Here is a 16,209-nt window from a genome sequence, read left to right on the forward strand (position 1 = left end):
ATATTTAAACCTTCTCATATACATGAGATTAATACATGATTTGTAATAGTTATAATATTGCAATTGAAGAATGAATACTCCTGTAACTATGCAGCCTAATTGTTTATGTTTTATTTTAATTTGTGGTACTTTATTCTATCCCATATTTCATTATCTTAGTGATATAAGCCTTTTATACAGGCTTTTATATTTTATATTTTTGAATTATTTTATTTTCACACTTTTGTATATTTTATCATTTTTAACAATTCTCAGAAACATATTTAGATCAATAATTTTAATTTTCCCAGCTTACTATGTATATTAAAATTATTTTTATAAATTTTCTGTAATATATAATTTTACAAGTAGCAATTAAAAATATCCATTTCTCAAAATCTCATTCTTATTGGGTAACATTATTTTTAAATTATTGTTTGTCAATTTACTACAATGAAAAATTACCTCATTATTGATTTGATTTTTAATTTTTATAATTAACGAGGTTACACTAAAATACATTATTTATCTATTGAATTTTGTCATTTCTATACTCTCTGTTCATAGCCTATCCCTATTTATGTATATTGGGAAGCTTATTGTTTTACTTAGCAATCTGTGGGCCTTTATATACTAGTCACCAATTATTTATCTATCATATTTATTGTAAATATTTTCTAGTTTTCTAATTTTGGTTTAATTTTATTTATGGTTTACTATATTTAAAAGTTTTAATTTTTATGTAGCCAAATAATTGGTCTTTTTTTTCTTTAAGCTCACAGAGAATGGAGAAATGAAAAAAGATAAGAAAGGTTCAAGCATGATCATAGCCTGGGAGACAAGAGCATGCCGATACTGTGATAATGCAATAAATGAATGCCAGATGACTTAGTTGCCAGGATGGTCCTAAAAACTCAAAAATTATACAATCCCAGGGAACAGAATAAAGGAGCTCTGTTCTTCAGACACAGTAGGAAAGATCAAACTGTTTGGTTGCAGATAAGTGAAGCTTAAATATTGGTTGATATAAAACTTACATGACATTATCACATAAAAGGAAAACAGTGGCTTAGATTGGAACCAATTTCATTATTGACTGGTGGGCATCACTCCCTCTTAAAATATGTCCCAAACAATAAGATCCTTTAACATATACTTTAAAAATACACTCAAACATGGTCCTCCTCCTCTTTATTCTCCTTTTTCCTCCTCTTCCTCTTTCCTCCTCCCCGCTCCTCCTCCTTCTTTCCTCCTCCTCCTCCTCCTGCTGCTGTTGCTTCTGCTTCTGTTTCTTCTGCTTCTTCTTTTACTTCTTTTTAGCAACAATTATCCTTTAAAATTCTCTAGCAGTAACAAAGCCATGAGGTTTCACCCATTTACCTTTACTTGTCAATTACCATTTTATTTAGGTAGACACTGCATTCTTTTTGGTTTTCGTTATTTCCTTATTAAGGAATTCAGATCTAGTTATTTCATTATAAAAAGGAAAAAGTAGAGAAAACAAATGCAAAAATACATCAAAATTCATGGTAGTAATTAAGCATTTTATTCCCAGGTAGGAAAAATGCCAATGAGATTAAAAATACAAATGCATCATTGATTGACATATTTTAAAATATTTACAGTTAATGATCACATTAAAAAGCTCTTGATATACCCAGATGAATATAAGTAATACATAATGCTTTAAGCATTGTCTTATTGAGAGGCACATTTAAAAAAATGGAAATTATAATATTATTCAACTGCTACACTTTCTGCTAAAGGATACAAAGTATATTTGCACAGGAACTATGACCACTCTGTTATAATCCATGATTTAGAAAAGACAGTCAATCAGCATTTACAAAAGCATGTATTTTAAGAATGGTCAAACACATGGACAGACATCAAATATTAAACATTTGAGACAGATGTGTACCTACTTCATTTGTTTAACAATAGTACTTTTGCCAGATTCTCCTGCTCCTGCAACATAAAAAGAGGAATATTATTAACTGATACACCAAATTTGTATAGATATTAAAAACTAATTATCACTTTTCATGGATAATCTTTAATTTTTTTCATAGGTTTAGGGGGTACAAGTGCAGTTTTGTTATATGGATAAACTGCATAGTGGTGAAGTCTGGTCTTTTAGTTTACCCATAATCTGAATAGTGTACATTGTACCCAACTGGTAATTTTTTTCATCCCTCACCCCCTCTCGTGATCCCACCGTTGCAAGTCTCCAGTGTCTATCATTCTACTCTGTATGTCCATGTGTATGCACTGTTTAGCTCCCACTTATAAGTGAGAACATGTGGTATTTGACTTTCTGTTTCTGAATTGTTTCACTTAAGATAGTGGTCTACAGTTCCATCCATTTGCTGCCAAAGACATCAAAGACATGATTTTGTTCTTTTTTATGGGTGAGTAGTATTCAATTATATATATATCAGATTTTCTTTGTCCAATTTTCCATTGATGGACACTTAGTTTGATTCCATGACTTTGCTATTATAAGTAGTGCTGCAATAAACATACAAGTGCAAATGTCTTTTAAAAATAATAATATGTTTTTCTTTGGGTATATATGCAGTAGTGAGATTGCTGGATCAAATGGTAGTCCTATTTTTAACTCTAAGAAATATCCATACTGTTTTTCCATAGAGGTTGTACTAATTTACATGACACCAACATTGTATAAGTGTTCCCTTTTCTCTACATCACTGCCAGTATCTGTTGTTTTTGACTTGTTAATAATAACCATTTTGACCTAGTGTAAGGTGGTCTCTCACTGCAGTTTTTCTTTTTCTTTTTCTTTTTCTTCTTTTTTTTTTTTTTTTTTTTTTTTGAGACCGAGTCTCACTCTGTCACCAGGCTGGAGTGCAGGGGCGTGATCTCGGTCACTGAGACCTCCACCTCCTGGGTTCAAGTGATTCTCACGCCTCAGCCTCCCGAGTACCTGAGATTACAGGCATGTGCCATCATGCCTGGATAATTTTTGTATTTTAGTAGAGACGGGTTTCCCCTTGTTGGCCAGGATGGTCTTGATCTGCTGATCTCGTGATCTGCCCGCCTCAGCCTCTCAAAGTGCAGGATTACAGGTGTGAGCCACTGCGCCCAGCCTTCACTGTAGTTTTAAATTACATTTCTTTTACAATTAGTGGTGGTGAACATTTTCTTACATGACTGTTAGCCATTTGTATGTTGTCTTTGAAAAATGTCTGTTCATGACCTCTGCCCACTTTTTGATGGGGCTATTTGCTTTTTTCTCATTGAGTTGTTTGAACTCCTCTTAGATTCTGGATATTAGTCCTTCGTTTGATGCATAGCTTGCAGATGTTTTCTCCTGTTCTGTAGGTTGTCTGTTTACTCTGTTGATTATTTCTTTTTCTGTGCAGAGCTTTTCAGTTTGTCCCATTTGCCTATTTTTGTTTTTGTTACATTTGCTTTTGAAGTTTCAGTCACAAATTCTTTGCCTAGGCCAATATCCAGAAGAGTTTTTCTTCTAGGATTTTTATAGTTTCAGGTCTTAAGTCTTTAATCCATCTTGAGTTAATTTTTGTATATTGTGAGAGATATAGGTCTAGTTTCATTTTTTTTTTCTGCATATGGCTGATTTCCTATTATGGGAAATCTTTAACAGATACCTCTCCTAGTGTACCTTCTAAAGCAAACATCATACTGTCAAGGAAAACATATATTATTGCATTTGAATATAATTTGGGAAGCTTGTATCTCCTGGCTTGCAACCCAAAAAAGTGGTCCTCAACTTCATAGTCTCTAGATTACTCTCATTCTTCCAGAATGTCTCCTCGTATACACTATTGATTGAATAGCAAGAAAAAAATACCCAACAACTCGGTAATAACTTTTGATTTTTCAGAATGGTTCAAAGCCTATTGTCATTGGAGGATGGGAGCTTGTCTGCAGCATCCCATTTACCTTGATATATAGATATTATAATTGCTTCTGTTTTAACAAAGGAATATTGCTAATAACACTAAGCAATTCTAAGGAGGCTCCAGGTAAGAATCAATATGGGAGTATTTCAAAATGGGTTACACATATCTGTGAAGGAGCAGGGCCTGGGCAAAAGAGGAGCTGGCAGTAATGTTATAGAGAAATGCGTTGCATTTATCTAAAACAGCTGTTTTAGTTGATGATATACAATATAACACTTGATTTTGTATCTAGTAAACTTTGCAAACATCATGTACAGGAATACAAAATGCATAATATAAAAGAAAAAGCATGAATCTTTGGGGAAAAATCAGTGGTTGCTTCATGCTATGCCTCAAGTTGTTTTGAGGACATTTTTGAATCTACTTTGTTGTTAAGATTTGTGTGTGTGTGTGTGTGTGTATGTGTGTGTGTGTGTGTGTGTGTGTGTGTGTGTGTTTTGAAATGAAAACTAAGAAGTATTGAAGTAAGGTGTAATGACCTAGGCTTGAGGATTTTTTTCTGTCCGTGTGTGTATGTGTGTGTGCGCATGTGTGTGTAATATCTTCAGTAAGTCTTTTAACTCCTTAATTTCCTCACCTACAAACTGAGAACACATACTTCACAAGATTACTCTAAAGACATAATAAGCATAAAGTTGTTTGCAGGATACAGTGCAAAGTCAAACACAAAGCAATGTTATTTGAGAATACAAGCATCCAGAACACTTTGCAGTTTTTTTCATGCAGAGAAGTCTAATACGTTACTGTAGATACCCTATATTTATTCAGCAAATAATACTGGAGCAATTGAATATCTACATGAAAAAAGAATATTGCCTCATATCACAACATACTAAAAGTTAAATGGAAATGGCTCATAAACTTACATATAAAAAATAATGCCAAAAAATCTCTAGAGAAATAAGTAGTTGAAAAATCTTTGCAACCTTTAACCACCAAAATTTTCTTAGATAGTATATGAAACATTGAACCAACAAAAAGTAAAAATAAAACAAATTGGACTTGATCAAAATAAAATGTAAAAGGACAAGCCACTGACTAGGAGAAAACATAACACGTGTTTATCAGACATAGGCTAGGGACCCAGTAGCATAAATGTAATAGGGCTAGGGAGGATTAATATAGGGATGTTTAAAATGATTAAGAGGACAGGAATGTGGCCAGGCACCATGACTCAAGCCTGTAATCCCAGCACTTTGGGAGGCCAAGGTGGGCAGATCACGAGGTCAGGAGATCGAGACCATGCTGGCCAACATGGTGAAACCCCATCTCTACTAAAAATACAGGCTGCACTCCAGCATAGTGACAGAACAAGACTCTGTCAAAAAAATTTTTTAAAAATGCAGGAATTCCATATGAAAACACACTAAAAATGACTATGGTTCATGAGAATTAAAAAAAGAGAATTTGAAAATTACTATAATATGTAGGGTATGGAAAGAATTAAATCTTAAAATTTCAACTTATCTATGAATCTTGGACATGTGGGAATGGGGGAGGGGAAGGAGTAAATTCAGGCAACTTGTTGAAGTTTGAAAGTTTTGACTTTACAGTAAGAGAAAACCAGGAATTCACCAAAAGTAGATAAGATCTGATAATAAAAATTAGTTCATAAAATTTTTAGATAAAATTAGTTGTAAATCTCTAAAGTGTTGTTGTGGAAAAATGCAGCATTTTATAATTGATATGAAATCATATCTTTAGAATGTGTCCTCAGGCTACAACCAAAATTTATCAGCAGAAATGTGATCTTGACCTACATAGTCCAAGGATCTAATCTAAAATAATGATCTTTGAGTACTATTTTTTATGTCTCTAGGAGAGGCAAAGGTCTTCACATATTACTGGCAGTTCCAAAAATTAGGTCACAGGACATCTTTGACGTCTCAAGGTATCTGTTAATTTTGGACAGATTTCAACGTAACACAATTAAACCAATTTTTGAGATTTCCCAGGAAAATCCAAAATTCAGGAATTATAGGCATGGATATATCCTTGACTACTCATTGTAGTCAACAGGAATGTTTTACTAAAACTAGTAAGATTTTATGTAAGCAAAACTAATATGACTTTTGGTAACCCCAAATCCCCACCTTTCTTTTGTTGTTGTTGTTATTTGGGATTTTTGTTGTTGTTGTTGTTGTTTGAGATGGAGTCTTACTCTGTTGCCCAAGCTGGAGTGCAGTGGCAAGATCTTGGCTCACTGCAAACTTTGCCTCCTGGGTTCAAGCGATTCTCCTGCCTCAACTTCCTGAGTAGCTGGGATTACAAGCGTGAGCCATCACGCCTAGCTAATTTTTGTATTTTTAGTAGAGACAGGGTTTCACCATTTTGGCTAGGCTAGTCTCAAACTCTTGGCCTCAAGTGATCTGCCCGTCTCAGCCTCCCAAAGTTCTGGGATTAGAGGCGTGAGCCACCGCACCTGACCCACCCTATTTAAATTTCTAATTCGACTCTCACCCACTCAGTCTTCATTTCCCTATTCTACCTTCACATTTTTCCTAACACTTTTCTTCTTCTACATGCTTAGGAATAATTCATATATCATTTAAAAATGTTCCTGTCTTTCATCACTGCGAAGTAAATTTCACATTGCAAAGAATCTTTACCTGCTTCGTTCACTGATTTATCCAAAGCACCTAGAACAGTGCCTAACTCGGTAGAATCTCAATAGAAAAAAATGAATTCTTTGACTCAGACTTCAGAAATGAGATTTTGTCCTTTGTACTGCATATCATTTTTTCCTCACTGAAATGCTTCTGCATGATTTACAATGTTTTCTTAAGCCTCCGTGAACAGATTTAGCTACACCTACATTTAATTCTATTCAGGACAACTATATATATATTTTTTTTTTGTCAGCCATATGTAAATGTATCTAGTTTCTGCAGTTGTCTGAAACAGCTGTCCACCTTATGTGATAGTGAGGAAATAAGAGTGGTAAAGCTATGGGAAATAATGTTTCATTGCTGGGTGTCCACATATAGAGTCTTTCCCTTGAGAAAGCCTCTAGAACACACCTCTCCATGATTTTGTGCTAGTTGGCTCTCCATCACAGGTAGTGAAATATGACACCAAAGTTGATAGATGCAAAAATCAAAGTAACTTGCTAAAATTTCTTTACTTATTCAAACACAAACTGACAGATTGAGAACAACCATCTCATTTACTAGAGACTGCAGTGCCCAAGAATAAAACAGTTGAGAATAAAATCAAATCACCGTGCCCATTTTCCAAAGACAACTGACCCTATAATTTGGCATGGCTGAGAGTTATTTGTTTGTGAGAGTGACAACAGTAAATGAATGAGCTTCGCACAATAGTCTGGTTTGCTGGCTTTAAATAATTCACTATTTTGCTGTAGGAAGTGCATCACTTTGAAAAAAGAGTCATCCAATAATATGAAACTGTCCTTGATAGATTTTGTTTAAAAACCTCTAACAATAGAACTGAATATTAGAAATTCTAGCATCATCCTGTACAAATGACAGAATCTCAGAATATCTCATTTCTTTCTCTACATATATGTGTATATATATGTATATGTGTGTGTGTATATATATAAGTGTGTGTGTGTATATATACATATACTGTCATAAATCACAGAGCAGTGGGGATGTGGAAGAAAAGTCAATGGGCTTAGTAGGAACTGCAGTACTTGCTCATGCAGGTATATTTAATGTTGTATTTTGTTCAACCAAAGTGTTCAACTAGAAATGAGAAAAAAGTCTCATTTCTCAATGCCAGTTAAATTTATTTAAAGGATGATATAATTTCTACAATGAAGTGAAAATACTTAGACCACTTTCTTTTAAATGAATTGTCTATCTTGAGATATTGAGCCTAATGAGAAAAAGTGTGTCAATGATTTTCCAGAATTGTACCAGTATATGTACTATAGAGAAATATTTTATTGATTCAGAACCACCTTTGGGCAGATTAAAAAATCACAACCAAATTTTATTTGATTCACTCTATATTATTGACTAGTTAAATTTATGATAAATTTCTGAAAAAGTGACTTTTAGACTATGTCAGTTAATGTACATTCAGAATGGTCTTCTGTATTTCATAAATATGGCCATTTGGTAATCATACTGATGACGCTAAGTCATGGCATTTCCAAAAGTATTTCTAAGGCTAAAGGGTATGTTATTGTATAACAATTATTTGTAACTTAGCTGGTAATTCATGCTGTATGCAAGGTTAGCAGAATAATCAATCACTTTTTATTTTTTATTTTTTTTAAATTTTTTATTATACTTTAAGTTCTAGGGTACATGTGCATAACGTGCAGGTTTGTTACATATGTATATTTGTGCCATGTTGGTGTGCTGCACCCATCATCACTTTTTAAAAAATGACATGTACTTTTAAATGAAACTACATATTAAAAGTTAATATTTTCCCTTGAAAGTCTTTAAAAAGGTGTCTGTACCATCCTTGCTTTATGTAGTGACTTCAGTCTTCTATGTAAAGGTCCAGTATAGTCAATTACAGCATTAACAGGAAAATTCCTAAAGAAAAGTCTATCTACTTAAAATCTCATTTATTATTTGGAACTGTATTGCAAAGTTCTTTCAAAAATAAATTATTGAGCCCCATTCTCACAATGATTCTAGGTCATAGTTCACAATAGTCATTTCAGTCTTGTAAGATTAGATCATGTTACAGAGCCAAATATAGACATTATAACAGCATGTTCACATACGCTGATGGTGTCCTGAAATAATCTCTTCCTTCCAAATTGTGGTCATCGCTAATATTAGTTTCTGGGTCAAGGGGTACCAAGAGAATTTTAACAAGATATGCATCTGTTTCTTTGAAATAGGTAATGTTACAAATAATTACATATTTACATTTATACTTAATTCATACTTAGATCCTCATAAATTATTTTATTTTTAATAAGAATAAGGAATCCTGTTCCACATTTTTAAATCTTAAAATATTAAAAACAATTTTAAATATACCCAATATTTATACATGTAAGTGAACTTCGATTGAACACACAAGACTTGATTGCTCATTTCAGATAACTTGTTCAAACAGGCAAAATGAGATTACAACATTGCGACTTGTAATCACACATAAGATTTGTTTTTTGTAGGTGGTCTTAAAAATCACATAATTGTATAGTAGAAAGAAACCTTAGAAATCAACCAGCTATGTACATTTCTTCAGTCTATGCATGAGAAAAATGAATCCAATAGAGATTATGATAATCATGCAAAGTTTCAGATAGGTCTTCAAACAAAGAAACTATGTATTCTGACACTCACTAAAGCTATGTCATATCACTTTCTTTTTTAAGTAGGCACTAATAAATACCAAAATGGTTTCAACACTTTAGAAATTATTTTAAATGCATTTTTTATAAGTTAGTATGAGAGCAGTGTACTTTTTTTGTTGGTTGGTTTGTTTTGAGACAGAATCTAGCTCTGTTGCCAGGTTGGAGTGCAGTAGCACGATCATGGCTCACTGCAACCTTGGCCTCCTGGGTTCAAGCAATTCTCCTGCCTCAGTCTCACAAACTGCTAGAATTACAAGCATGAGCCCCCTACACCTGGCCTTGAAAGCAGTGTACTTTCAGAAACATATTGGTATTGCTGTGTCAGCTTGTCATTCACAGGTAGACTGTTGGTATAAAAGATTTTTAGGGTAGTCTCTTTTGAGCCAACTTAATTTTGTTCCACGTATTATTTCTCCTTTTCATGTAGCGACATCAAGATTCTCTGTCCTTTCCACATGACAGCCCCTCACATAGCTGGATTCATCGTGTTTTGGAACTAAATAGATATGAGCTTGCACTAATTTCTGACTGTGACTAAGTGTCTTGATCAAATTCAGTCTCTCTGAAAGTCAGTTTCTTCTATTACAAAATTGGGTTAAGACTTGGGAGGATTAGATTACAAATATAACTTACCTGGAACATATATATAGTGACCTCTAAGAATTTTCTATTATTTGAAGAATGTGCTCATATCCTTTTAAAGAAATATTTCAAGTATAATATGATCCACTCCTTTACTCCTTTCTTGTGGAACATAATTTTTAGATTATTTGTCCTCTGAACCATACCCCATACAAAAGCCAATGTCTTTCTGAAATGTGGTACTGAAAATTGTGCTGTAGATACCAGATTTATGAACAGCACTGACATTCTGTCACCTAGATCTGCCTCACTCCTGGTGCTTATTTATAAATAAGTAATTTTCTTAATAAAGACCGTGATTAGTTTGCCTCCTTTCTTTTTTTTTTTTTTTTTTTTTTTTGTGCCCATGTTGAGCTTGTGGTAATTAAAGGTTTTCTGTTTTATTTCACATCTCTTACCCACCAGATTCTTCCACAAACCACATGTATCTAATTGATTTTGAACCTCAACAAAGATACTTATTAAATTCTATTTTGCTTATTTGTGGCAAGCATTTCTGCTAGTAGAGGTCATTTGGAATTCTAACTTGGTTTTGTCACTATATCCTTCCAAACTGAATCTCAAATTTGAAATGCCTGCTTTATCCACCTTCACCCAAATCCCTGACAGGAGTATTGAAGAGAAGAAGGTCAAGGGCGGAAACTATGTTATACTCTAGGGTCTGTTCTGTTAATAGGAAACCCATTAATCATAAGTCCTTGTTCACTATCTATAGTCAAAAATGCTAAATGTTGGCCATTAGGTATGATAATTACTGAAGGTTTTTTTTACCTACAGTTTATCTGGCTACTAGAAAATTCTCTTCTATTTCTACTTTAATTGGTGTTTTTAAAATCAGGAATTGATAAGGAATTTTATTTAATTATTTTTTGGCATCTTCCGCCATTGTTATGATTTTTCTCTTTTAATTTGATAGTGTGAATAATATTAATTGATGTTCTAATCATATTCTAAAAATGCATTGTTGGGATAATCACTCTTCCTCCAAAACTCCCCCTAACCTTTTTCCTTTTTGCATTTTATGTGTTGCTGGCATCGGCTGGCTAATATTTTGCTTTGGTTTTCATATTTATGCCTGTGAGGATGGTTGATCTCCCATTGTCTTTGTCAAATTTTGTTGTCAAGGTTGTCAAATAATAAATTGAAAAGAATTTTCTAAAAATGTTTATGTAATTTTGAAATGCTCTGCCCATGGACTGTTAGATAGAATTCCCTTATAAAGCAATATGAATAAATTTACAGATAAATTTGTACATTTTCTTTTGCCAAAAAAATAAGTAACACATTTATTTTTCCCCAAACTTTTTATTTTGATAATTAATTAAAATACCTACAGAAGTTCAAGAATATAGTGCTATAGAAGCCCGCATTTTATACCCTTCACTGTTTTGAATTAATTATTTGTCCTGTTTGTGTTCTCTCATATATGTATAAATTTACATATACATATATGAACATATTTTTATTTTTGTTTTGCTGAATATGAGATATTTTACTCATAAATATTTCAAAATGCATCTTCTAAGAATAAGACAATTTTTCTACAAAACCAAAATACTATTTCCATGCTTACGAAAACTTATATTCTAAATGTTATCTAATACTATATACTCCGTATTCAAATTTATCTGATTGTTTCAAAAAAAAATGTTTCCCATACCTTTTTTATTTCTTGTAATCATAATCCAATCAAGTTTCACACTTTGGTTTGTCGTTATGCTATTTAAAGTCTTTTAATTTATAACATTTCCCTTGTAATAATTTCATTATTTTGTTTTGTTGACACTGGCATTTTTCTAAGACAATTTTTAAAAGATATTCAATTATCTGTATTCTCTGATGATTAGATTTAATGTAAATATTTTAGATGAATACTATATACGTAACATTATGGATTTTCAGTTTGTCATATCAGTAAACATGTGTCAGATATATTAATATGACTATAAATACCTATTTCTGTGATACAGATAAAATAAGCATCATGAATCTGTAAAATTCCTCATCGTCAAACTAAGTGTGTTTCATTTAAGAGAAAGAATATCGTGGCTATGTACTATCTTTTGTTTTTAATGATTTTTTATTTAGATATTCCAACTTTCAATTTTATACTTATTTTTAAAATATCTGATAATATTTATAGTGCCTGTAGTTACCAATACTGTACTGTACACTTAAAAATTCGCTGAGAGGGTAGATCTTATGTTAAGTATTCTTATATAATAATAATAGTAATAATAAATAGGAGGACAGGAAACAACTTTTATAGGTGACAGAGTTTACTATGTGGATTGTGGTGATGATTTCACGGGTGTATGCTTATTTCCAAGCTCATCAAGTTGCATACATTAAATATGTACAGCTTTTGCATATCAATCATACCTCAATAAAGTGGTTTAAAAATGTTATATGAGCTTTCTTGGATTTTGAGAAGCATTTTAACAGACATTTCACTTTTTTTTTCTTATTAACACACATTTTAGGCTAAAAAATGACGACACTAAAATACAGAATTACATGATTTTTCCCACACAGGTCTGTTGTAGATAGATATTTGTCTAAGTGTCCATTAATTGTGGGAATAGTCATGTATACAATTTTTTAGTATAAATACATATTGCAACAATGATTTTTAAAAAGGCCTTGGTTAATCACGTGGTTTGCGTATACTCACAGGATATCTGGAAAAAGGAAAATATAAAATAAGGAAAATGGAGGATTGAATTTATCAAGCGTGTAGTTCTTACTAGAGTTATTCCTCCTAATTTTCAGACCCATATGTTGATCTAGTAGATATCTCCATTTGGTCCTGCTAAAAAAATCATAGGCTTGAATATCCCAAATTATTACTCCTTTCCCTTTTCCCCAGTCTTATATTTATCCTGCACTTCACATACTAGTGAATAATATAATCAACCATACCCAATTCCACCCCAATCACTCATCTCATTTACCATCCACATGCAGTCTGCCACCAAGTTCTGTCACTTTGTCTCCTAACATTCTTCAAATCTTATTTTCAAACTTATAATTTCTGTATTAATTCAGAATTGCATCAAGAATTTGCACAGTAGTAACAGTTTCCTAACTGTCCTACCTACATTTATCCTCCTCATTAAATCTTTGAGCCATAGTATAGCCAAAGCAGTCTTTGATTTTTTTTAAAAGCCAAGTATTATCATTTTAGTTACATAGTTAAAAAATCTTTCAATATCTTCTTATTGACTACAGATACAAAATAAAATTCCTATGCAATAACATATAAATGACTTTCTTCTTGCTCATTTCTACATGCAAAGGTATACTTATGTTCTAGCCACCATGAACAAATCACAAGAATATTTTAGATTCTGATTCTGTCATTCTTCCATTTGCCATACATGCATCCTTTCCTATGCCATAATTCAATAAAGAACAAAAGCAGATATGTTCTTTGTTTTCATAGAAATTAGAATGCAGACACTAACTTAAAACTGACACATACAAATAAAAGGCTTTGCTTGGCTGTAGATAAACATTTGATATTTGGAAACCAAACTGTATTCTTAAGTTGTCATTTTCTTTTTATCTGTATCATGAAAGTAGTATCTATTTCATAAAATTTTCTCCTAGATTAAAGCAATAACAGAAGAAGTAGATAAAGAGAAAAATATGAGATTTATGCCAGTAGAGATAGAACTAAAACTAAATCTTGTGACAACATTGACCTTTGGACAATGGAGAGGGAATAGTCATAGAGGAGCTAAGGAGGATTGAAATATCAAGTGGATATAATGGGAAAGGGCATAACAAGGTACCTCATGGAAAACGTAAAAATACATGGGCAGCAAAATAAACTTGGGAAATTATTTTGAGATCTCCCAAAGTGTGATCAGGTCACTGACAAATACAAGAAATTTGAGAATAAGGGTCAACAAATTGAGCAAATGAAAGAATTTTGGAGTCATATCAATTAAGTCCTGGTATGAGGTCCTCAAAAGAGAGTATAACGGAGTATAGACTAAAACCCACCAAGGTTTAAGAACAAACCGTGGTAGATGAATCCACTTACGGATGGAAAGAAGAAGCAAGCTTCAGTGAAGAGAGGAATACAGGGATATAAAATTGAGAACTGTTTAGGTCTGACTTAGTTTAAAAGTTATTGCTGGGGGTGGAGGCTCACATCTGTAATTCCAGCACTTTGGGAGCCCAAGACAGGCAGATGACTTGAGCCCAAGAGTTTGACACCAGCCTGGGCAACATGCTGAAACTCTGTGTCTACATCCCAGCTACTGTGGATGCTGAGGTGGGAGGATCATTTGAGCCCAGGAAGTTGGGGCTGCAGTGAGACGTAATTGCACCACTGCATTCCAGCCTTAGGTGACAAGACCCTGTCTTAAAAAAAAAAAAAAAAAAAAGAAAAGAAAAGGAAAAATTGTTGAGATGTGAATTTTGTGAATTGGCCATTATCTGTACTCTGTAAGAGATAATTTTTTAGTAGAGAAGAGCATATATACAACTTACATTGCAATTAATGAAAGAGATTAAAGAGGATAAGAAAATAGAAGCAATGAGCATAGCATCCTTTGAGAAGTATTTCAGTATAAAAACGTTTTAAAAGATATCTATATAAGGTGAATTCAAGGGTGGGTTGAAGTCAAATAAAGTTTCTTAGACTAAAGAAGGGAAACATCTGTATTTTCCATGAAGAAAAAGCCAGTAGAGAATTTTGAAGATGGCAAAATGAAAAAAAATAATTGATGGAACAAAATTTTTAAGATATGAAAGGTGATAGACTTTTTTAGCACAAAGGCTGAAACTAATCTGAAATGAAAATGGAATACTCCTTCTTTAAAAGTAGTGAAAATATAAGAGAATACATGAATATTTAGTGAGATTTGGAGATGATCATTTAGAATTGTTTTGTTGTATATTAGTGAGCATTATGGGTGAGGTTGTGGGCAGAGTCACGATGAAAGTGATGTTGGAAATGTGGGACCAGCTGCCTTTGAAGCATTTTAGAAGAAAATGAAGAATAAGCAAAATAATTTTTGGCCCAGCTAAATTTAAAACACGATATGTGTCAGCTAGTAGACTGAAAATGATATATTGTTTTATTCTACAACATCTGGGAATGAAGGAAATTAAGAATTTACAGAGGTATCAGGGTTAGATCAGCACTAAGAGCTGAAAAAGCTGTTAAACAGAATTACTTTCAAGAAAATCAGTTGGGAGAAGTGTATTAGGACAATGGTAAATGGAGAACTCTGAGGGATTATCCAGGGTTGAGGGTTTCAATGTCAATTAACATAGATTAAGGAGGTGAAATATTCCTGAATTTTAGGAGGAACACAGCTGAAACGGTTGGCCCTGTTTAAAAGGAAGTAGATTAAATCAGACAACTAATTCACTAAATAGGGAAAAGTATGAGAGATAATAGAATATAAAATTCTGGTTAGAGAGTGGTATTTCTAGATATTTTTAACAATTTTAAGTAGTAAATTTATTCTATTGGAATGTAAAATACTGAGACAGGAATCAAACCCATCACTTCCCCATTTTTTAAATTAGCACTGCATCTTGTAATGAACAGAATGGATATTTTTCATATCTTATGGATTCTTAAACTCAGTTTCACCTTTAATCCTACTTCTTCAGGTTCAAATTCTACATTGATATATTTGCACACCAGTATTTGGAGGGAAATTATTGAAAGTAATGGCAAAAACTGCAATTACTTTTGCACGAAATTAATAAATAGGGGTATGGATTCTGAACTTGGGTCTAATATGTTAAGTGGAAGTATATTTTATTTTATGTGAAACAGATCATGGAGTCCTTACACTATCAAATGTTTTGCTACCTTTCCTTTCGAACAGTATGGAGAGGTAAATAACTTTTTTAAACTGCTCGTGTTGCTTATATAAATATTTTTAAAGGTACAATGTTTGTCTTGAGTCTATAATTCATGCTTGAACAAAAATACATGAATATAAATATGTTCTGTAATATTACTAGAGAGCTTGTTAAACTGTAGTTAGCAAGAGTCATTGTCAGCAAGACAGAATTTTCAACTTCCTTAGCAAATACAATTATTTGGCGAAGTGTAGAATGTTTTACTAAATGGTTTGCATCTTTTATGTGAGTGCATTTTGAGCCTTTTTAAGATGAGTTGATCAATTGAGATAGATACATCTAAAACAATCAGTCAAATATACACAAATTATTTGTCTATGTGCTTTTGCTTGTTTGAAAGGAGGGACATTATTGGAAACTATTTGATGCTGCCCTGGGCCATTCTTATAGATAGATGCAACATTGTAAATATTTGACAACTTTTTTGTAAACTGTAACTATCTGGAACTT

At 32.7% G+C, this 16,209-nt stretch overlaps 1 protein-coding gene across 1 annotated transcript in view; it reads right to left on the reverse strand.

The window, feature by feature from the left end:
- The window catches only part of GNAT3 (G protein subunit alpha transducin 3), a 61,749-nt gene that overhangs the window by 39,993 nt on the left and 5,547 nt on the right, over nt 1–16,209 (reverse strand). The window contains exon 2 of the mRNA XM_030933041.1: nt 1,905–1,947. Coding sequence (XP_030788901.1) covers nt 1,905–1,947 — 43 coding nt within the window. The remainder of the gene's footprint in view (nt 1–1,904; nt 1,948–16,209) is intronic.

Source organism: Rhinopithecus roxellana, chromosome 6, assembly GCF_007565055.1.
Source record: "Rhinopithecus roxellana isolate Shanxi Qingling chromosome 6, ASM756505v1, whole genome shotgun sequence".
Lineage (NCBI taxonomy): Eukaryota > Metazoa > Chordata > Mammalia > Primates > Cercopithecidae > Rhinopithecus > Rhinopithecus roxellana.